General features: G+C 36.7%; 1 protein-coding gene across 1 annotated transcript in view; it reads right to left on the reverse strand.

The window, feature by feature from the left end:
- Positions 1–23805, reverse strand: part of C5 (complement C5) — a 107291-nt gene that overhangs the window by 60240 nt on the left and 23246 nt on the right. Inside the window, exons 11-20 of the mRNA XM_002743261.7 lie at positions 22175–22360; positions 20665–20868; positions 18235–18444; positions 17959–18108; positions 16835–16964; positions 15778–15840; positions 14162–14359; positions 7091–7181; positions 5681–5754; positions 4699–4838 (exon numbers count right to left, since the gene is read on the reverse strand). Of these exons, the coding sequence (XP_002743307.2) occupies positions 4699–4838; positions 5681–5754; positions 7091–7181; positions 14162–14359; positions 15778–15840; positions 16835–16964; positions 17959–18108; positions 18235–18444; positions 20665–20868; positions 22175–22360 (1446 nt within the window). The remainder of the gene's footprint in view (positions 1–4698; positions 4839–5680; positions 5755–7090; positions 7182–14161; positions 14360–15777; positions 15841–16834; positions 16965–17958; positions 18109–18234; positions 18445–20664; positions 20869–22174; positions 22361–23805) is intronic.

Genomic DNA, 23805 nt, shown 5'->3' on the forward strand with positions numbered 1-23805 from the left:
AAAGAAGAATTTACACCAACGAATGGATAAAACAGCCGGTTAACATCAAATGGCAGTAACCCTAAATTTAAATCGACTAAATCCCCCAATCAAAAGACACAGCCAAAAGCCAATGGCATGTTACATCCAGACCTGTTTCACATGCAAGGATACACAAAGACTCAAAACAAAGGGATGGAGAAAGATTTACCAACCAAATGGAGAGCAAAAATAAATAATAAATAAATAAAAAGCAGGAGTTGCAAATCTATCGGATAAAATAGATTTTAAAGCAACAAAGATACAGTGGTAAAAGGATCAATGCAACAACAAGAGCTAATGATCCTAACACCCAGATACATAAAGACTTAGACTCAATGAGACAGAAAATTAATAAGGATATCAAGGACTTGAACTCAGATCCGGAACAAGTAAACTTAATAAATATTCATAGAGCTCCCCACTTCAAATACACAAAATATACATTCTTGTCAATACCACATCACACCTACTCATAAGTTTAAATGAAGCATTGATTGGCCATTATTAATACCCAATTTTTTTCAGAATAAAGCAATATTTCCGTTTACTTTCCCTCTTTCTCTTCCTCTTTCTTCCTCTCCTTTACTTATTTTTTTTTTCTTTTCTTCTCTCAAAAAAAAGAAATCAACTTGTAAACCTCTAGATCCAGGTCAGCAATGTCTCTCTCATTGCTTGATTTCCTTTCTTCCCTTCCCTCCCTCTCTCCCTCCCTCCCTCCCCACTTCTTCCCTTCCTTCCTTCATCCCTTCCTTGCTCCCTACCGTCCTCCCTCCCTCCCTTCCTGCCTTCCTCCCTAAAAAAAAAAAAAAAAAAAAAAAAAAAAAAGAAACATCAATGACATATCACTTGTGTCAACTTGGCAAAAATTTTATATGTATTAATAAACAATATATAGTGCTGCCTTTCATGTTTTTAAAAGTTATGTAGTTGTATTCATTGTGTACATATTATTTTGCAATTTGCTTTTTTCAGCAATGTTATATTTTTGAGCTTTAATCAAAATGACACATGCAGTTATCTAGTCCATTCATTTCAATTTCTGTATATGTGTTCATTGTATGCATAAAAGAAAAAGTATTTATCCCCTAAATTATAAGAATGTGAGGGATCAAGGCTACCTGAATACAGTTGGTAAGAATGTCAATTGATGTAGTCCTTTTGGAAGATAATTATGGCTATAATTATCAGAAGGTAAAATGTCCATGCCCTTTAGCCCAGTTAGTTCACTCCAAGACAAAACATCCATCCTACAGAAATACACATGTAGGAAGATATGTATGCATAAATAGAGACTTTGCAAAATCACTTATAATAGTGAAAACCTAGAAACAACCTAAACGTCTTTAATAGAAACATGGTTCAATAAATTATAATATACCCACCATGTGAATTACTGTGTAGCCGTTAAAGTAATGAAGTAAATCTGTATATACTGATATGAAAGGATGTCTCTGATAATATTATTAGTGGAAACACAAATTGCTGATGTAGTGTGTGTGTGTATGTGTGTGTATATATATACACATATATACACAAACCTATTTCATATGTTTAAGACTAGGTGAGCAGAGGAGCCCCTGCTGATCTCAGTTCTACAGCTGAACAGAGTTTGGCTGTGGCCTTTGTGCCTTACCCATTTGTTATGCCCACCTATTTATGTGTCTATCTTGAATTACAATTTACATGGTTTAAGAATGACACCTCCCTTTTGGTATCCAAGATCAGTGTGAGTTATAAAATTATGCTCAGCCTGTTTTGATGAGATAGTCTGACTGTCTTAGTATCTCAGTTTCTAGGCCTCAAGTCAATCTTGAATCAGGATTTTGAGACATAAACATCACTACAAGAACCCACTGGAGAAATGGTTTTTGGTATCTCTATCTGAATTATGCTTATCTTAAATTCAAGAAAGCATTCTGTTTGCAGAAAAGATAATGAGTTTGAAGGCAATAATGTTAAAGCAACTTCCCGGCTTCTTAATTGAGGCCATTTTCCAACACTTCACGTTGTATTTAGGGTGGTGGGGGTGAAGCCAAATGAGGGAAGGCAATTCCACAGGGCTGAAGATGGTAGCATGATTCACAGGATTTATGCAAACCCTGTGAGTGAATTCTAAGGAAGACAAATGAGTAACATTTTGACTTTATTTCTATAAAAATAAGATAATACTGGCTGGGCACAGTGGGTCATGCCTGTAATCCCAGTACTTTGGGAGAACGAGGTGGGTGGATGACAAGGTCAGGAGTTCAAGACCAGCATGGAAAACTGGTGGTGAAACCCCATCTCTACTAAAAATGCAAAAATTATCTGGGGGAGGTGGCACATGCCTGTAATCCCAGCTACTCAGAAGGATGAGGCAGAAGAATCACTTGAACTCGGAAAGCAGAGGTTGCAGTAAGCTGAGATCACGTCACTGCACTCCAACCTGGGTGACAAAGAGAGACTCTGTCTCAAATAATAATAATAATACCATCAGTATGGTAACTTCTGATTACTTAAGTTTATTCCCCATTTACAGCCTGTGGCCAAGTAAAATTTGTGTTCTCTGATGAAACAAGTTTATATGGAAAAGTTCATTTTTACTGAAAATTAAAATTGTGGGGAAAAAAAGAATGACATTTCTTAACATGATTTGGATTAAAAAATCAAATTGGCCTTTCCATGACAAAAAGTAAGTCTGACTTGGCTAATTATTTTATCAATGAGGACTGATTTTTCCAGTTAGATTATGTGGCAAATATATTACATAAATTGAATAAGCTAAATGTGAAGCTCCACGATATAAAATTAAAATACATTGATAAAGAGGTAATAAAATTGACAATATTTTTATTTTATCAACCTTCCTGATAATATTGGGTTAAACAGCAATGCCTACCTCTATAAAAGTGAAAAATAAGAATAGAATTTATACCGAATCCTCTCTCATTTCTAATAAATAATATTTATCCATAGCTGTTAAGCCAATTGAGAGAAAAGTTTCATTTATCTAATGAGAAGATAATTTTTAAATAAAATTTTATTTTTTACATTTAATAACTTTATAAATATATGTTGTTATTTTATCAATAGTATACTAATAATAATATTTGTAATGATACCTAAGTTGACATATCAGTTGATACTTTGAATCTTACAATCATGAAATTTTAAAATATTTCATTTTCAATGTATATAGATATTTTTGTTCATCTAAGTATAATAAGGTGATCAACAGAAAAGATTCAAGCATAAATATATAACATTAGGGAAGTAGAATGGAAATATGATTCATTGAGGAAAAGAAATGATATGTAATCTGTCGTGAAGAGCTTTTTTGAAGCAGGGAGCAGTGGTTCATGCCTGTAATCCCAATATTGTGGGAGGCTGAGGCAGGTGGGTCATTTGATGTCAGGAGTTTGAGAACAGTCTGGTCAACATGGTGAAACCTGTCTCTACTAAACATACAAAAATTAGCCAAGGGTGGTGGCATGCATCTGTAATCCCAGCTACTCAGGAGGCCGAGTCATGAGAATCGCTTGAACTGGGGAGGAGGAGGTTGCAGTGAGCCAAGATAGTGTCACTGCACTCCAGCCTGGGAGACAGAGTGAGACTTCACCTCAAAAAAAAAAAAAAAAAAAGAGCTTATTTAAACATTTAAAAAATTGATTTCTATGGTATTTGGAGTCTGCTAATATAAGTTTGATGCAACAGTTTTATTTTAAAATATCAATATTTAAATATTTTAAAAGTAATAGATTGCCATCTTTTTAAAATGTATGATAAAAATTTTAGATGCCAATTTTTAAAATGTGTCAGAGGGGTACATAGTTTTCCTGAAACAAGAGGGGATATAAGCAAAATTTTAGGAAACCACTGAAATACTAATCTCTAAGAATAAAGTTAATGTTTTTAAAAAATATAGCTAGAATTTTGGAACACATTGAATTCTCATGCGAAGTTTTGTGATGTTAGTTTCAAGTCAAATCAGTCAGCTTATTATATAATTCTCTTTAGAGGTGTGCTGGCAAGGAGAAGATAAATCGTGGGTCCGATCATGGTTAGAATTGTATCCTGGAGTGAGAGGATCCAGGGAGTTGGCATAATGTTAGTCAGTGTGGTTTTAATGATGGCTTGTGAATTCTAACATGAACAAGGAGTAAGGTAAAAAGAGCAGAGGAGTAGTGGACAATAAAAGGGACTGAGTCAGTGGACTGGAGGTTTCAGTGATGCTACTGAACCGAAGGAGGTCGTCACTGGATGGTGAGATGTGAGATGTCTGAAATCACGATTTTAGAGAGGTTGATAAGATCTCTAAAGTGAAGTTGAGTATGAATGCTAAAATGGAGGAAAGGAAAGAGTCATTAGAATCAAGGAGATCAAGGAACTCTAAGTATGGGCAAATAAAGGAACTAAATATGAATTCATCCCTCTCTGGACTTACACGGCACACTGATTATCTTAAGCAATTTATTCTTTCAACTGAAGTTACATAAATACCTACTTGCCCTTCATCCTTTCTTCATCCCTTTAATTCATATCCCTACACGTTTAGTACAATGCTCATCGTAAGTGTTTGGTTTCTATTGCTGAACTGGGTTGAATTTTTACTTTTTTGTGTATAGTAATTTCACTAACAGAATTCTCAGAAAATCAGAGAATGTTTCCTTCATTCCATAAATATTAATACCTACTTACCTGCATCCCAGTAGTCCTATAGTTGTAAACGGTCCCTTTCAACTGGACCTGTTCTCCTCGTACAACAGAATATGGTATATTCATTTCCAGGAAGACATCTTTGAACACCTTTGCCTTGAGAGTATCAGCAACACATATACCTTCAGCCCAAAGTGGAAGCAAAGTAGAATTATATTAGGAAATCCCCATAATGCTTTATTGGTATTAAAATTTCTCATACTTGGTTTACTTCAAGAAAAAAAAGAATATTAGATCATATTTTTCTCTGCACTCTCACCTCATGCCCTTGAATTTTCTATTCATTGATCTTAATTTCAATGATAATTAGTATTAACAGAAAACTTCATTTGTTCAATAAATATTTAATTCTATTTAAGGCATGAGAATGTTTATCACCTAAGGCACCAAATCTTTTTAGATATTCATTATTGGTTCCATTTTTAATGGGTATAAAATTTTAATTGTGGAAACCAAGATTTTAAAACAAAAGTAGCAAACAAACAAAACCATCCCTGAAGTTATTTAGAAAGCATCTGTACTTAATCATCACAAAGATCAGCCCAAGAGAGGTCATTTATTTGTTTCTAACTTTACACAAAATCCCAGTCAGTAAAAAAAGTGAAGGAAAATACAGACTTGAGGCTGAGTGCAGTGGCTCAAGCTGTAATTCCAGCACTTTGGAAGGTGGAGGTGGGAAGATTGCTTGAAACCAGGAGTTTGAGACCAGCCTGGACAACATAGTGAGACCCCTTCTTCATTTACAAAAAACAAAAAAAGCGGGGGAAAGAAAAGAGGAGCAAAAGGAGAAATCAGTATGTTCAAAGATATGGATATATCCAAGTCTTTTGGTAATACATAAAAAAAATATATATTTTAAAAATTGCTACCATTTAAGTCCTGGGTAAACTAAATCTATATTAACAGAGTTACATCTTGCTAATGAAATTATTCTTTAAGTGCATATATACTTAAGCCTGCTTACCACTATCTGAAATGCCAACACCTTGAATTTCCCATGTAGTTAGAGAATCAGGCAGGGCAAACTCCAACTGTTTTCTGGAAGTTAAAATGTTGATATGTAAATACAGTAGAATATTGATTAACCCAACTTGAGAGAGACATCCGTTAACAGAATTTTTGCTTCAAACTACTTTAGAAGAAAGAAAAAAATTCATAAGATGAAATCACATCAGGTATTAAGGAAAATCTCATCAAGAAAAAAAATTTAGTAACTCTGGTATATATTGCATGTTTTTAGACATTGCACCTCTATGATGAGAATTCAAGTTCAGAAGGATGCCTATGAAACATTGCAAAATCCAAGCATATAAAACAAAGAGAAAACTATGTTCATTGTCAGTATATTCTAAAATAAGAGAAGCACAGTGATGCATGTTAGCACTGCTCAAAACAAAGCTGACATAACTAAAAACTTCTGATTATGATTAAGCTTGTATATTTATTTACAGCTGTTGTTTACCAACTTTGTATCAGGTATAGTGCTGAGTACTGAGTAAACAGCACTGAAAAGATATAATCACACTCTCAGGCAGTTTACAGTCTAGTGGAAGAAATAGTTAAGTAAATCAATTACACTGCACTGCAATAATTGTACCAATAAGGCATTATAAGAGTTCAGAGACAGTGTGCATTCATTCAACACAAAAACAGTAATCTGAATTTAGTTCACACCCTCAAGGTATTTACATTTTAATCAATCCAATCACTGGTAGAGTGGGGAGCAGTGGCCAGAAGATTTACTAGAGGACATACTAGCTAATGAATAATGTCAGATGAAATGGACACCAATTGTGTGAAAGAAAGATTAGAAAAGACAAGGGTAGAAACAAGGAGATGCACGAGGAGACACCTGCAGGGCTCTGAAGGCATTCCTTGCCTTCTCATTGGAAAACCAGTGCTTTAAGTGCACCTAAGAAGAGTGTGGCTTGAGGACTGAGTACATCACTGTTTTCAGTGGTACAGAGGAGGTGTTTTTCTTAAAACATGTTGAATAAAAAACTTAAAAAGAAAAGAACTTTTATTCTTGCTTATCAATGTTTGTTTTATAGTACAAGTTATTTTAGGATAAAAATAGCAGCTTAATATAGTGTATAGCACATAGTTGTGTGTACTAAATGCACACGGAAGTGAAATGAAATTAAGTGGAATAGTACCCTTCTTCATTCTGCCCTGCAGCCAATCACCGGTGCAATGTACATTAAGAAAATAAAAATTAAAAAAAGCAAGGCAAAACAAAACAAAATCTTATCAAATTGCAGGATCATCTTAACTCTTCAGCAAGCTATTGGGAAATGGGTAGTTTCCAGATTTGGGGCCATAATACTTGCATTATCCACATTTCTTTCAAGGACACATGAAAGAAGTATAATACCTTCCAGGAACATGATGAACTTCCCATAACCAACTTTCTGGAAAATAACTTCGAATTTCTGGCTTGCTTACTGGCAACAGGATCTTCATGCCTGGGCAAAAAAACATATTTAATTATGAAAAAACAATATGAATTCTACTTATAGCTGAACTTTAAAATATGGTCATTAATCTATAACTTAAGCATTTTCTTATAGGTAAACAAAATATTTTGTTTAATGCTTTCAAAATAGAACCATAGGCAGGGTGCACTGGCTCATGCCGATAATCTCAACACTTCGGGAGTCCAAGGTGGGCAGATCACCTGAGGTCAGGAATTTGAGACCAGCCTGGCCAACCTAGGGAAATTCCGTCTCTACTAAAAACACAAAAATTAGCTGGGCATGGTGGCGGGTGCCTGTAGTCCCAACTACTCAGGAGGCTGAGGCATGATAATCACTTTAACCTGGAAGTAGAGGTCGCAGTGAGCCGAGATTACACCACTGCACTCCTGCCTGGGTGACAAAGTGAGAGACTCAGTCTCAAAAAAACAAAACCAAAAACAAAAAAACTATAAAAACTTAGGATTTTTCCACCAATAGCACTGGCAAAACAAAGTATCAAAATATCTTTAATGATTTATTTCTTAAATTGCTAAATGTTTAGTGTTCCTGAGATTATACAAGATATTGATCAATCTATAAAGTTATTTGCACTTATATAATTGTAATGATTGTGTTTATATTAGAAAAAAGAGAAGCTTTATATGACTCTCTGCTTTCCTTAACTTGGTAATTTGTTTATATTTATTTGAATAAAAATGGAAGGACTTCTGTTTTTATCTAAGATGCATTAATAGAAAACTAAACATGATATACAAAACAATAGTTTTCAGACATTGAAGCATAAGCAGGACTGTGATCTCTAAAAGAAAGGAAACAATTAGGTGAAACCTAAAATTGCCCCGGCTTACTGCCTACTAGGGCAGGGAGAAGAATCCAAGCAGAGCCTGATGATTTGGAAGACTTGTGGCAACACAGTTGGGAGTTTTGCAAGGCCAAGTTGTCTGGAATGAGGGGCAGAGTTCCAGGGAGGAAAGGGCTGCAGAGAGAGACTTCTATCCAGCTGAAGCCAAGCCAGATGATTACTGGACCCCCTCCTGACACCTTACACTAAAATTAACTCCAGATGGATTAAAGACTTAAACATAAGACCTAACACTATAAAAACCCTAGAAGAAACCTAGGCAAAACCATTCAGGACATAGGCATAGGCAAGGACTTCATGACTAAAACACCAAAAGCATTGGCAACAAAAGCCAAAATATACAAATGGGACCTAATTAAACTCCAGAGCTGCTGTAGAGCAAAAGAAACAATCATTAGAGTGAACCAGCAACCAACAGAATGGGCAAAAAATTTTGCAATCTACCCATCTGACAAAGGGCTAATATACAGAATCTACAAAGAACTAAAACAGATTTACAAGAAAAAAACAAACAAACCCATCTAAAAGTGGACAAAGGATATGAACAGACACTTTTCAAAGGAAGACATATATGAGGCCAACAAACATAAGAAAAAATGCTCATCATTACTGATTATTAGAGAAATGCAAATCAAAACCACATTGAGATACCACCTCACACCAGCTAGAATGGCAATCATTAAAAAATCTGGAGACAACAGATGCTGGAGAGGATGTGGAGAAATAGAAACTTTACACTGTTGGTGGGAGTGTAAAGTAGTTCAACCATTGTGGAAGACAGTGTGGTGCTTCCTCAAGAACCTAGAAATAGAAATTCCATTTGACCCAGCAATCCCATTACTGGGTATATACCCAAAGGATTACAAATCAATCTATTATAAAGAACAATAGCAAAGACCTGGAACCAACACAAATGCCCTTCGATGATAGATTGGACAAGGAAAATATGGCACATATACACCATGGAATACTACACAGCCATAAAAAATGATGAGTTTGTGTCCTTTGTAGGGACATGGATGAATCTGGAAACCGTAATTCTCAGCAAACTGACACAAGAACAGAAAATCAAACACCGCATGTTCTCACTCATAGGTGGGTGATGAACAATGAACACGTGGACATAGGAAGGGGAGCATCGCACACTGGGGTCTGTTGTGGGGGGCCAAGGGAGGGACAGTGAGGGGGTGGGGAGGTCAGGGAGGGATAACATGGGGAGAAATGCCAGATGTAGGTGACAGGGGGATGGAGGCAGCAAACCACATTGCCATGTGTGCACCTATACAACAATCCTGCATGATCTGCACATGTACCCCAGAACCTAAAGTACAATTTTAAAAAAATGAAAAAATATATGAGACAGCAGAGCAAGATGGCTGAATAGAAAACCTATATATACCATTTGTCTTTCCTGTTGGTATCCTAAATTTTAATAACTAACTACACACAAAAAGCACCATCATGAGAATCAAAAATCAGGTGAGCAATCACAGTACCTGGTTTTGACTTTACATCACTGAAAGAGACATTGAAGAGGGCAGGAAAGATAGTCTTGAAGCACTGATGCCACTCCTCCACCATCCCCTAGCAGTGGCTGTGCAGTGTGGAGAACCTATATATTGGGAAAGCAAGAGTGCAGTGATTCTGTGGTTTTGCGCTGAACTCAGTGCTGCATTGTCACAGTGGAAAGTAGAACCAGGCTGTACTCAGCTGATGTCTGCCCATGGAGGGAGCATTTGGACTGGCCCTAGCCAGAGGGGAATCGCCCATCCCAGTGGCTGGAGCTTGAGTTTCAGCCAGCCTCCCCACCATGGGCTGGAGTGTTCTGGGGCTCTAGGTGAATTTGAGGGCCAGTCTAGGCCACAAGGACTGCAATTTCTAGGCAAGTCCTAGTGCACTGGAAGTCCTAGCCAGAACCATTAGACAAGAGAAGAAAATAAAGGTCATCCAAACTAGAAAGGAAGAAGTCAAATGATCCTTGTATGCATATATTTGGAAAAACCTGAAGACTCCACAAAAAAAAAAAACCAAAAAACACCTATTAGAACTACTAAACGAATTCTGTAAAGTTGCAGAATACAAAATCAATATACGAAAATCAGTAGCATTTCTATGTGTCAATAGTAAACAATGTGAAAAAGGAATTTTAAAAGTAATTTCATTTACAATAGACACAAATAAAATTAAATACCTAGGAATTAACTTAACCAAAAAGTGAAAGATTTCTACAATGGAAACTATAAAACACCAGTGAAAGAAATGCAAGAGGACACACACAAAAAATAAATTTATTTCATATTCATGGATTGGAAGAATCAATATTGTTAAAATGTCCATACTACCCAAAGCAATCTCAATTCAATGCAATCTCTATGAAAATACCAATAACATTCTTCACAGAAATAGAAAAAAAAAAATCCTAAAATTCATATGAAACTACAAAAGACCAGAATAGCCAAAGCAATTCTGAGCAAAAACAAAAAAACCTGGAGGAATCACATTACCTGACTTCAAATCATACTATAGAGCTATAGTAACAAAAACAGCATGGTACTGGCATAAAAGCAGACATATAGACCTGTGGAACAGAATAGAGAACCCAGAAACAAATCCACACACCTACAGTGAGCTCATTTTTTGACAAAGGAACCAAGAACATACATTGGAGAAAGGACAGTCTCTTCAATTAATGGTGCTGGGAAAACTGGATATCCATATGCAGAAGAATGAAATGTGACCCTTATCTCTCTCCATATACAAAACTCAAATAAAAATGGATTAACGAATTAACTCTAAGACCTCAAACTATAAAACTGCTTCAGGAGCCCTGCGCGGTGGCTCACGCCTGTAATCCCAGCACTTTGGGAGGCCGAGGCGGGTGGATCACGAGATCAAGAGATCGAGACCATCCTGGTCAACATGGTGAAACCCCCTGTCTACTAAAAATACAAAAAAAAAAAAAAAAAATAGCTGGGCATGGTGGCGCGTGCCTGTAATCCCAGCTACTCAGGAGGCTGAGGCAGGAGAATTGCCTGAACCCAGGAGGTGGAGGTTGCGGTGAGCTGAGATCACGCCGTTGCACTCTAGCCTGGGTAACAAGAGTGAAACTCCGTCTCAAAAACAAAACAAAACAAAAAAACCAAAAAATAACAACTGCTTCAGAAAACCAGTGGGAAAACACTTCAGGACATTGGTAGGGCCAAAAGTTTCTTGAATAATACCCCGCCAGCACAGACAACCAAAGCCAAAATGGACAAATGGGATCACATCAAGTTTAAGAGCTTCTGTACAGCAAAGGAAACAATAAATAAAGGAGACAACCCATAGAATGGGAGAAAATATTTGCAACTACCCATCTGACAAGAGATTAATAACCAGAATATATTAAAAGTTCAAACAACCCTACAGGAAAAAATGTAATAATCCCATTTATAAATGAGCAAAAGATTTCAATAGTCATTTCTCTAAAGAAGATATACAAATGGCAAGAAGGCATGTGAAAAGGTACTCAACATCAGTAGTCACCAGAGAAATGCAATCAAAATGACAATGAAATATCATCTCATCTCAGTTAAAATGGCTTTTATTCAAAAGACAGGCAACAACAAATGCTGGAGGGGATGTGGAAAAAAGGGAACCCTTGTACACTGTTGGTGGGACTGTAAATTACTATAACCACTATGGAGAACAATTTGGAGTTTCCTCAAAAAACAAAGAATAGAGCTACCATATGATCTGTCAATCCCACTGCTGGGTATATACCCAAAAGAAAGAAAATCAGTACTTCGAAGCCATATCTGCACTCCCATGTTTGTTGCAGCATTGTTAAAAATAGTCAGGATTTGGAAGCAACCAAATATCCACCAACAGATGAATGGAGAAAGAAAATGTGGCCATACTCAGCCATAAAAAGAATGAGATACTGTCATGTGCAACAATATGGATGGAACTGGAGGTCATTATGTTAAGTGAAATAAGTTAGGCACAGAAAGACAAAATTTGCATGTTCTCACTTATTTGTAGGTGCTAAAAATCAAAACAATTTAACTTTAATAGAGATAGAGACTAGAAGGCTGGGAAGGGTAGTAGGAGGATGTGGAGGATGTGGGATGGTTTACAGGTACAAAAAATAGAAAGAATAAGACTTAGTACTTGATAGCACAACAGGGCAACTTAGTCAATAATAATTTCATTGCACATTTAAAAATAACTAAAAGAGTATAATTAGATTGTTTATAATACAAAGGAGGACTACCTAAGGGGATAGATACCGCATTTTCCATGATGTGATTATTACTTATTGCATGCCTGTATCAAAGTATCTCATGTACTTCACAAACATACATACCTATTGTTTACCCACAAAAATTTAAAAAAAAATTTAAGAGAAAAAAAAAAGCTGAGTCCTCTTTCCAAAAAGAAAACCAACATATGGACTAGATTGTTTATTAAAATTCTGCTTATCATAAGCAAATATTATTAGCCAGGCATGGTGGCAGGTGCCTGTAATCCCAGCTACTTGGGAGGCTGAGGCAGGAGAATCTCTTGAACCTGGGAGGTGGAGGTTGCAGTGAGCTGAGACCATGCCATTGCAACAAGAATGAAACTTCATCTCTCAATACAAAACAAAACAAAAAAAACCACAAATATTGGAAAACAATCTGAATCTCATACATTGTACATCTCAATGAATATATTTCTACAAACATAAATTTTATGGCCATTTACCAAAGTGATGGTTATTAGATTTTGCTTAACAATAGGGTTATGTTCTGAGAAATGTGTTGTTAGGTGATTTTGTTGTTGTGTGCACATCATAGAGTGTACTTACACTAATCTAGATGGTATAACTTACGACACATCTGGATTATATAGTATAGCCTATTACTCTTAGGCTACAAACCTGTACAGCATGTTACTGAACTACTGCAGACAACTGTAATGCAATGGTACGCATTTGTGTATCTAAGCATATCTAAACACAGAAAAGGTACAGCAAAAATATGGTATTATAATCCTCTAGGACCACCATCACATATGTGGTCCATCATTGATGAAAATGTCATTATGTGACATGCATATGTATAAAACAGAAACTGTCATTTTGCTTTTGTTTGTTTAGTTAAAGACTATAGGCTGGGTGCAGAGGCTCATGTCTGTAATCCCAGCACTTTGGGAGGCTGAGGCAGGCAGATTACCTGAGGTCAGGAGTTTGAGACCAGCCTGACCAACATGGTGAAACCCTGTCTCTAATAAAAATACAAAAATTAGCCAGGTGTGGTGGTGGGCGTCTTTAATCCCAGCTACTCAGGAGGCTGGGGCAGGAGAATCGTTTGAACCTGGGAGGCAAAGGTTACAGTGAGTCAAGATTGTACCACTGCACTTCAGCCTGGGCGGCAGAGCCAAATTCTGTCTCAAAAAAAAAGAAAAAAAAAAAAAGACTATATATAAAGTCCTAAAAGTTCTGAAAACATATTAATGAGAATTCTATAAATTCTGGAAACATGTATTGTGGTTGAAACTGAAATAACACATCAACTTTTATATAAGTACACTTAATGTTAGGCTAGAATTAGAAATCTTCTATGTTTTGTCAATGTAGGTATAGATAGAAATTTTGGTTTTTTAAGTGAGGTTTCACCATGTTGGTCAGGCTGGTCTTGAACTCCCCACCTCAGGTGATCCGCCCATCTTGGCCTCCAAAGTGCTTGGATTAAAGGCGTGAGCCACCACACCTAGCCATAGACAGAACTTTTAATGGTTGTAATATCACAGAAGCATAGAATTGTAGAACTCACAGGTATATTGGAGAGGATCTGGTTAAAGCTCCTTGCTTGAGGCTCAGAGAAGATAAATAATCATTCAAGTTTATGGGATGACTTTGCTTTAAGGTTATGCCAGGTCTTAACTCTGGCTTAGTGTACTCTGCTCTGTACTATACCTCTTCTGACGCCCAAAAATGATTTTTTTTTCTTATGGACATTTACAAATTATCTTTTCTACTTTCAATTCTAAATAGATCATGAAAACTGCCTTTCTTAGAAGCATCAAATTACACAAAATTCCCCATATTGAGCAGAATTCTGATAGAAAACGTCATACTTACCTAGCCTTCCCAATTGCATGTGTTTAAAAGAGCAATTAGCACAGTGCTCGGCCGCCGCGACACAACATTCAGTGAAAGCTTTGACGCATCTTGGGCCTAAGGTAATCCGTGCAGCTCGCTGCTGACAGGTTTCATCATAGTTATCACGGGCTCCATCGTAACAACATCTCTTCATTACTGAATGTTTGTATTTAGCAGCTGAAATGGTAATAATGCAAGTGCCCTTGATCACGCAGAGTCATAACATCTCAGGCTTAGAAAGAATCTCAAGGGATACCTGGTTTCTATTGCTATATGATCCCCCTACCCACAATAGTCATGGCTAGATGACTGTCCAGACTTCCCTTGAAACTATTCTAAGAATGGAGAGAATGCGACCTTACCAAATGGTCCATTCCAGCTCACATTAAATGGTTAAAGGGTTTCCTGCAACCAAGCTAAATACTCTTTTTTTTTTTTTCAGATGGAGTCTTGCTGTCTCCCAGGCTGGAGTGCAATGGTGTGATCTCAACTCACTGCAACCTCCGCCTCCCGGGTTCATGCAGTTCTCTTGCCTCAGCCTCCTGCATAGCTGGGATTACAGGCGCATACCAACACGCCGGGCTAATTTTTGTATTTTTAGCAGAGATGGATTTTCACCATATTGGCCAGGCTGATCTCAAACTCCTGACCTCGTAATCCGCCCACCTCAGCCTCCCAAAGTGCTGGGATTACAGGCAGGAGCCACCGCGCCCAGCAGATACTAACTCTTGAAACTGGCACTTTGGGATCTGCTGAAAATAAGCAGAAAAGTATAGACGAAGAATATAAATATTTTTAATAAAATAAGTTAAATATCCAAGAAGCCTTCAAATATTTGAAAATGGCTACATCACCATACAAATATTTCCTTCTTCAAGCTGAATATCCTATTTTTCAGCAACGTCTTACATAGCATAGTTTGTAGACTTCCCTAGTAGCATCATCCTTTATTGTAAGTGCTCAGATTAGTCGGTGTCTCTATTTACATATCATTAGATCTTAGAATAAAGGTTAGAATTAAAATAACTCATATACAAATGGAATAAATTATTATATTACTATAAACATATTAGTTGAACTCAATTTGCTGACTCCCAGTTTGATATTCTTTCTACTGTAACATGGTCAATATCATAACCATTTAAATAATTATTTTAAAATAATTCCCACAAGATGTATTTTCAGAGAATAATGCTACTAACAGTTAAATCTATGAAATAGAACTAATAGACTTCTAGGTATGTTCCCAAAACAGTCAAAACATAGATTTTGTCAGAATAAAATGGAACAATATGATTTTAATTGCTAGATTACGTTTTTAGAGAGAAAATATGTATGACAAATAAAAGCTAATATTTTGGATTTTAGAGCTAGAAGTAATAAAGACCTATTTCCTTAGGTTAAGGCTATGGTAAATGAACTACTAGATTCTATTTGGATTAATCTTTCTGAGAGAGATGAGCTAGACCTCCATATATATCTTTCTTTTCACCCATTCTATTTCAATTAGGGGAATTTAAATAACATTTAATTTTGTCCAGTTTTTGAATGATATGAGCATAACCTTTTTTACAATCACATGAATCTAAGAGTACCTATTTCATCTATCTTCTTTTTCAGCATCCTTCTTGGCCTGAGAATTTCTTTACAAGGTGCATCTGGTTTAAAAAAAAAAGAGAGAAAGAGAGAGAAAGAAAAAGAATAAAAAGGACATAACATCTCAAAAAAATTTCAGGAAACTAAGTATTTAAAACATTCACAAGTCATTAATTAACAAATACTGAGAGGCTGCTTTGGATTAGGAACTGTGCACCATACTTCTTAATATGACTTGTTTTATCTTAGTAGAGTTCATGATCTAGTGTCATATCATTTGACTTGTTTTGTCTGAATTTGGTTTTGAATCCTGTAGTCTTTCTGGTCCACTGATTCCAGAGAAATACCTAAGCATTTAGAATGACTGATGCTTTCGCTGGGTATACTATTTTTTATTATTTGCTCTTTGTGTTATAGTATTACAAATATAAGTATGAATATCATAGTATCAAACACAATTATGAGTAATTTTAAAACCATAGAAAGAAGATGATTAAGATGTGGTTACTATCCTTAAAGAGCTCCCTATGCAGTAGGTGAGACAGGACTTTGTGTAAGAATGTGTAAGAATGTGCAATGACACAGTGCTATTCTATTACTTGCAAATAGATCTAGTCCTGCAATAGCCTCCCTATTAAAGGAGGAGGGAATGATAAATTCTAAGTTGGGAAGAGGCCTCATAGAGGGGATGATTCTTACATTTGCTTCTCCAAGCTAATGAAGGGGAAAGCAATCCAAATAAATAAAGGCCCAAAGGTGCAAAATAGCAACTCAAGAACTCTACTTGGTTCTGTAGAGCTTAAACATAACATAAGGCACAGCAGTGTAAGAGCTAGTTGGAGAGAGCCAAGGAGAAGATCATGGAAGGCTTTGAATACTACACTAAAGAATTTGTACTTAATCTTGAAGGTCAGTGAAACACTTTATACAGGTGAGTTATGTAGTTTTGGCATTCTAAGATCAGGGTAGAGAATATTCCGAAAGAGGGACAAAAATGAGATATGGGAGGCAAATGATCAATGTGATTTTCAGTAATAAATGTGCTGAGCATTTTACCATTTTCTTGGGAGTCGTCTGCATTTGCATTAGTGAGGAAGGTAAGTCCAGCTAGGTGGAACACGTCTGCATTGTTGAGGCCACCACCTGCCCCACAGCCCAGATCACTCTTCTCTAAATATTGAAATACCTGTACAGAAAGGCAAAATGTTGAGCCTATTGAGACGTATAAATCATTCCTCTAAAGAACTAAAAGGTACTAGTTGTTAGATGGTTATCACAAACCAGTGAAATACACAGATGGTATTTTTCAAATGATCAAAGACAAAATTTCCCAACTTTGTTTCTAAACTTGTCCTTTGTATTTATAAATACATACCTATACAAAATTAAATCAAGAACTAAGTCTTAGACAAATAGCTTAGAAACTGACCTATAGTGTTTTGTACATAGAATGAATGCTGCAATCAGTATAAGATTCCAAATAAATAAATAATAGGTATGAATGCATGAAGGACTGGATGAACAACGAAATTAATTTTAAGTTACTTAAAAAGCACAACTTTGTGCATTTTGGTAGGGAGGTCTCTAGGTTCTAAATGGGTGAGGACTTGTTTGGGTAGGCTTATTCATTTTAATTTTGACCCCAAATGTTCTTTTCTCACCAAATATTTTTTTAATTTTACAGTTTCTCAGTCCTTCCTTCCTTCCTTATTCAAAGAAATTCAAGCCTAGAAAATAATAGCTGAACATAATGAAGATAAATGGGAACTTATGAGAATTGAATGATTTTGAAATTCTTCTGTGCCATGGATTTCAATGAGAGTTTTAAAAAAATCTAAATGTTACCTATCCAGTTCTTTTCTGTGCTGCTACTAGCTACTATAACCACTATCACCACCCTACCTTAAACCTCAAAAGTATTCTGAGAGTAATTTTTCCTCCATGAATGTATTTGATGCCATGATCATATATTCTTAAAGTGCTTACATTTACATTTGAAAAACAGAAGAGGATTGACCTGTGCTTTGGGAGCTAACATGAGGATGGCTTACCTTCCTAAAAGCAAGTATGATGAGTAGATAATAGAAAAGCAGGCCTAGTCTTCCTTTATTTCTTCCCCCATATCCTAGCCTGGTCGCCACACTACATGCAGCACTGCAGTGAGACATGCATTACTTAACTCTTTCCAAGGGCTTTTTGGCTTTTGTTTGGACTCCATACACAGCGCTGTCCACTGCTGTTAATGCCACCCAGGAATCCATCCTAGTTTCCATATCAAGAGAGACAGTTTGGCCTGGAGAATATGCATCTGAATCAGGAGACAGATGAACCTAAAAGTTCATTTGAAAAAGAAAAGATCGTTTGTATGAGACAAGACTTTTCAGAGGCAGCTAAGATTTTGGCAGCCTCCTTCACTGACAAGAAAATTCATTTGTGGCTTATAATTTGTGGCTTACCTGGAGCTGGTTGCCACATTTTTCTTCAATATTTAACCAGACTGAGTCAGACACTAATTCTGCTGTCTGCTCTCCTGTGACGATGTAATAGACCAGGAGTCGGGATGAAGGAACCATGTTCTCTGTTACTGGAATGTTTATACTTTGATAAGACGCATCTGAAAATTTCTCCCTCGTGCCAAAGTCTATGATTTTGCCCTTGGATAAAATCTAAAAATAAACAGCAGCAGCAACAATAAGTAAAAAACAACAAAAACAAAACCTGTGCTTTAGGATGGAGCCCGGAGCTGGGGCCGAAATTATGTTAAGGAAAAATAAAGTAAGGCCAGGCGCAGTGGCTCACACCTGTAATCCTAGCACTTTGGGAGGCTGAGGTGGGCAGATCACTTGAGGCCAGGAGTTCAAAGCAAGCCTGGCCAACATTGCAAAACCCCATCTCTACTAAAAATACAATAGTTACCCAGGTGTGGTGGTGCATGCCTGTAATCCCAGCTACTTGGGAGGCTGAGGCTGGAGAATTGCTGAAGCCCGAGAGGTGGAGGTTGCAGTGAGTCTAGATCATGCCATTGCACGTTATCCTAGGCAACAGAGCAAGACTCTGTCTCAGACAAACACCAATTTTGGCTGGGGGCGGTGGCTTACGCCTGTAATCCCAGCATTTTGGGAGGCCAAGGCAGGTGAATCACCTGAGGTCAGGAGTTCAAGGCTACCCTGGCCAACATGGTGAAACCCCATCTCTATTAAAAATACAAAAATTAGCCTGGTGTGGTGGTGGTTGCCTGTACTCTCAGCTACTCTGGAGGCTGAGGCAGGAGAATTGCTTGAACTGGGGAGATGGAGGTTGTAGTGAGCCAAGATGGTGCCTGCGCTCCAGCCTGGGTGATAGAGCGAGACCCCATCAAACAAAAGGAAGGGAAGAAGGGGAGGGTGGGGAGGGGAGAAAGGAAAAGTTTACATATATGGGCTTACTGTGTGCCAGAAAATTTAACATTTATTTAACTCCTTTCATTCTCACAATACACCACTAAGATAAGAATATTAGTCTCATTGAAAGAACTGAAGCTCAGGAAACAACTAAAAGTCATACTGATTTTAATTCAAAATCACACAACTAGAGAGCTAAAATTTGAACCCAAAAACTGTTTAAGGTCATCACACTGTCACTAAAACCTCTTTAATTTCACTGATTAAAAAAAAAAGTTGGTGAATAAGTGGAGTGCATCTTATTTGAGGATTAAGTTTAAAATCCAGGGATTAGATTCTAAATGGAAGGTTTAAGACTTTTTTAAAAAGTCACATAAAGCCAAAATGCCTTCAAAGATCCCTTAAATTGTCCTGAGAGACCAGGACTGCATACATGGGTTTGGTGTGTAGTCCATAAACTGTTTCCCTTCATCAGTCAATATTTTTCTATGGTCCTCATTACTGTTTTTTCAATTTCTTCCTCAAAAATGTTGAAAAGCCAACACTGTGTATTTGGCCTGGCCATCAAAATAATTCATTCCATTTCTTTGGTGACTGTCAGGAAGCTCTTAATATTTTTTTGCAAATTTTTTCCTCGGTTTCACCAACAGGCCTGCTTGATCCACCTCTGTTTAATATAAATGATGCAATAGGGGCGTTGCTGAACTACAGAACTGGAACAGGCAAGACAGGACTCAACTCTCAAGAAAGGATTTCGCTTCCCCCTCTTTTGACAATAAAATGCACTTATCCAGGCCGGGCACGGTGGCTCACGCTTGTAATCCCAGCACTTTGGGAGGCCAAGACGGGTGGATCACGAGGTCAAGAGATCGAGACCATCCTGGTCAACATAGTGAAACCCCGTCTCTACTAAAAATACAAAAAAATTAGCTGGGCGTGGTGGCGCGTGCCTGTAATCCCAGCTACTCAGGAGGCTGAGGCAGGAGAATTACCTGAACCCAGGTGGCGGAGGTTGCGGTGAGCCGAGATTGCGCCATTGCACTCCAGCCTAGGTAATAAAAGCGAAACTCCGTCTCAAAAAAAAGAAAAAAAAAAAGCACTTATCTGAACTGGGTCTAAGCATGTATTTTTGGCCATGAAAGACAGCAGAGGCAACATGATTTAATCAGGTTCCGTCTTGGAATAACCAGGTACTCTTTGGTAAAAAGAGTTACTAGTAACAGGAGTCAGAGTCCTCGGCTCAAATGAAAATCTTCCTCTTCCCAGCTAAGTGACCATCATAAGTCTTTTAACTTCTCTGTCTCTCAGTTTCCTCATCTGTGAAATGGTCATGAAAATCATGCCCTGTTTCAAAGGTTTTTTGAGAAACTGATATTCAAGTTGGATGATGTTCTCAAAAGTGCTTTGTAAATACAAGTATAAAGAATCATTCTAATGCTTCTCTAGAGGTAAAGGAAAATGTTCCAGCTGGGGGAATAAAATGTAAATCCATCGTTATGTACTTACCAAGTAATTATATTGAGTTATTTTGTCAATATATGGGCTTTTGGGGGTAACAATAATATTCAGATGTTCTCCCACTAGCAAAGCCTTATGGTTATCAGTCCAATCAATATAAAGGTAACTTTGGCTGAGAGATGAATATGCTACTGCTCGGTAACCTTCCCTGGCCTGATTTCCTTCTGGAAGATCTGGAGCATCAGTTTTGACCTGAAAAGGGAAATTTCAAAAAGACATGTGTACTGTGATGTAATGCTTTCTACAAAACATAATTATTTTCTTTGCTTTATAAATTTCTAAATTTCACAATACCAAATGCTGAAGGGGGGAAGAAAAACCTTCATTACTCTAGTGTTGATACAGCTGTGGTATCAAGCAACTTTACAAAGACTACAGACAAGAATGACAGGATTATGGGCTATGGCAGGAAAGTCTGAAATGAAGAGAGGAAGATGCTCCAGGAATAAATATTGGTGGTCTTCCTGAAATGTCATGGTAAGCTGGGACTTCTCTTCCAATGGAATGATTACAGAGAGATGTCTAAGCATTTGGGAAATGGGGGTAGGAGAAGTGAAGTAGTGGGGAGGTAGCACTAACTCTTGAGGACTTGGGGACAGGAGACTATCTGGCCCCTGTCATTGTGAATGAACATCTCAGAGACTATCTGGCCCATTTTCATTGTGAAATAGAGGCACAGATGGGTGCTTATAAACATGAGGTGGAGAAGAAACGATATCACGGCAGCAATATCTGCCCTCAGACAGCAGAATTGTTATTAGCTCATGCTCTGGAGTCAGATGTACACTGGTTTGCATACCAGTACCACCATTTATTAATTCTGGATAAATTATTTAATCAAAAGAGAGGTTAGAAGCCTTTATTTCCTGAGCCACACAATAGCAAAGACAATATTGTAACTCATCTTGCTAATTAAATGGTTTTTAATGTTTTCTTCATAAAGCTCTAAGCATGATGCCTTGCACTTACTAAGTGCTCAGTAGATGATAGTGAGTATATGCATGCTGCAGTCATTGGCTTGTGTTATTAACTTGCTTATGAGATTGGGAATTTGAATAATAATTGCTGGGAGAGAAGATTATTATGTGAACTCTAAAGTAGAATGGCTCCTGTAGTTAGAAGAAAGGCAGACTTCCAAATTTTTGACCCTTTTGTGGCCCTTCAGGGGATTAAAAGTGAGGGGAAATAAGAGGATATTCCTAACACTCATGTGTACTGCTATACCTATTCTGAAGCTTCTAGAGTCTGACGTGGTCTTATTGGTGTAAGAGAAAATAATTAACTCCCAAATAAAAAAATTGATACATTTATCTTTCTCAAGGACAATTCAATGGATTAGCAGATTGTCTCTGGAACTCATTTGTCTTGGAAGCAAAATTATGAAACTGTTCACTGGACTCGTGTATAAAATCTGCCGCATCTGTTCTGCACGCTAGCCAAAACATACAGTCAGGAGTACACATTGTCCTACAAAATACAACAGGAGAATTCAACTCACATTAAACTCCAGCACCGTCACTCCAGATGGGAGATTAACCACAAATGAAGCTACTCCATCATCAACACGTGTTACACTTTTCTTTGGCTCCAAGTCAGATGGTTCTTGGTTTACATCAATTGTTTGTGCATTCAGTGTTACTGGGACCCCTCCTACCAACTGGTCAAGTGAATCCTTAACCTGCACCTGTTCATCAAAACAGTCCAAATCTGTTTCAACAGCTCATTACTTCTTTAAAGCACAACAATTCTGAAATAATTTTCCTTCCTCCCCACCAAAGTATAAATTATTTATGCATTTTTTTCTTAAATTTTTTTTTTTTTTCTGAGACAGAGACTTACTATATTGCCCAGGTTGGAGTACAGTGGCTATTCACAGGCACAATCACAGCACACTGCAACCTTGAATGATTGGCCTCAAACAATCCTCCCACCTCAGCCTCCCAAATAGCTGGGACTATATAGGCATGTACCACCACACCTGATTTACTTATGTTTAATTTAGTAAAGAGAAGTGTGTTCTCAGCTTATAAAATAATTTAATTCTATTTTGTTAAATCATTCTTGAATGGATTCTCCCATAAATCAAGCAGATTAAAAATATAAATATCATTCTATTAAGTCAGTCAAGAAGTAGATGAGATGAGGTCTTCTGTTATCTAACTTCTGTATTTCTTTAATTGGGTTAGGACTGGATAAAGCAGAAAATGAGGCAATCGCTTCTGGGAATAAGTCCCTTGAATATGAGAAACAATAAATAGATACGCCTTTTTTCCTTTAACATCTACCTCTCACTGTCGCATATATATATATATATGTAAAATTCCATACAGATATAGTTTGTTATTTTATTTTTATATAAAATATATTTTATGTAAAATTATGTATTTTAAGCTTTGTTTTATATAATATTGTTATATGTAGACATTTTGTTACATATTGTTATACATTACTGTATATGCATTATATGATACTTTCTTATATATTATTTTATATATATATAGTATATGTATGTAAGAATCTATGAGCATGTCCAAACCTTGCTTGGTAAATCCTTTTTTTTCCTCAAAAGCCCATGACCCACGGTAAATAATAAATAATACATTTTGATTGTACTTAAGTTGATCTTTAAAAGTAACACATTTTCAAAGAACAAAAAAATTTTTTTGCACTAGCTTTCTAAATTAAGGGCAGGGAATAAAGATTTCCATTTAATAAACATAATGAAATACATTATTTATAATAAAATATATAATACAATAATAGATAAAAACCACATGAATGTTCCAATTCTATACTATTAGCATTTAGAAGACGAAAAGAAGATGAAGGAGAGAATAATGAAAGCAGAAGGAGTAAACAAATAAGATTCAGGGACAGACAGAAGCAAAAACGAAAAGAACAGAGAGCAATACAGAGACAAGAGATTGAACAGAGTTATGCATAAAGACAACACAGAGACAGAGGGAAACAAACGAGACACACTGGAGGTTAAAAAAAAAAAGTAGTGAGAGAAAGGAGTCTATTTTCAAGGAATGATATCTCCATCTTAAGGCTTTTTAAGAAACTTGCCACCAAATAATTTCAAATATTTGTATTTTTTGAACTAGAGACTTAGGGGATTTTATTTAC

This window comes from Callithrix jacchus, chromosome 1, assembly GCF_049354715.1.
Source record: "Callithrix jacchus isolate 240 chromosome 1, calJac240_pri, whole genome shotgun sequence".
In the NCBI taxonomy this organism is placed as follows: Eukaryota; Metazoa; Chordata; class Mammalia; order Primates; family Cebidae; genus Callithrix; species Callithrix jacchus.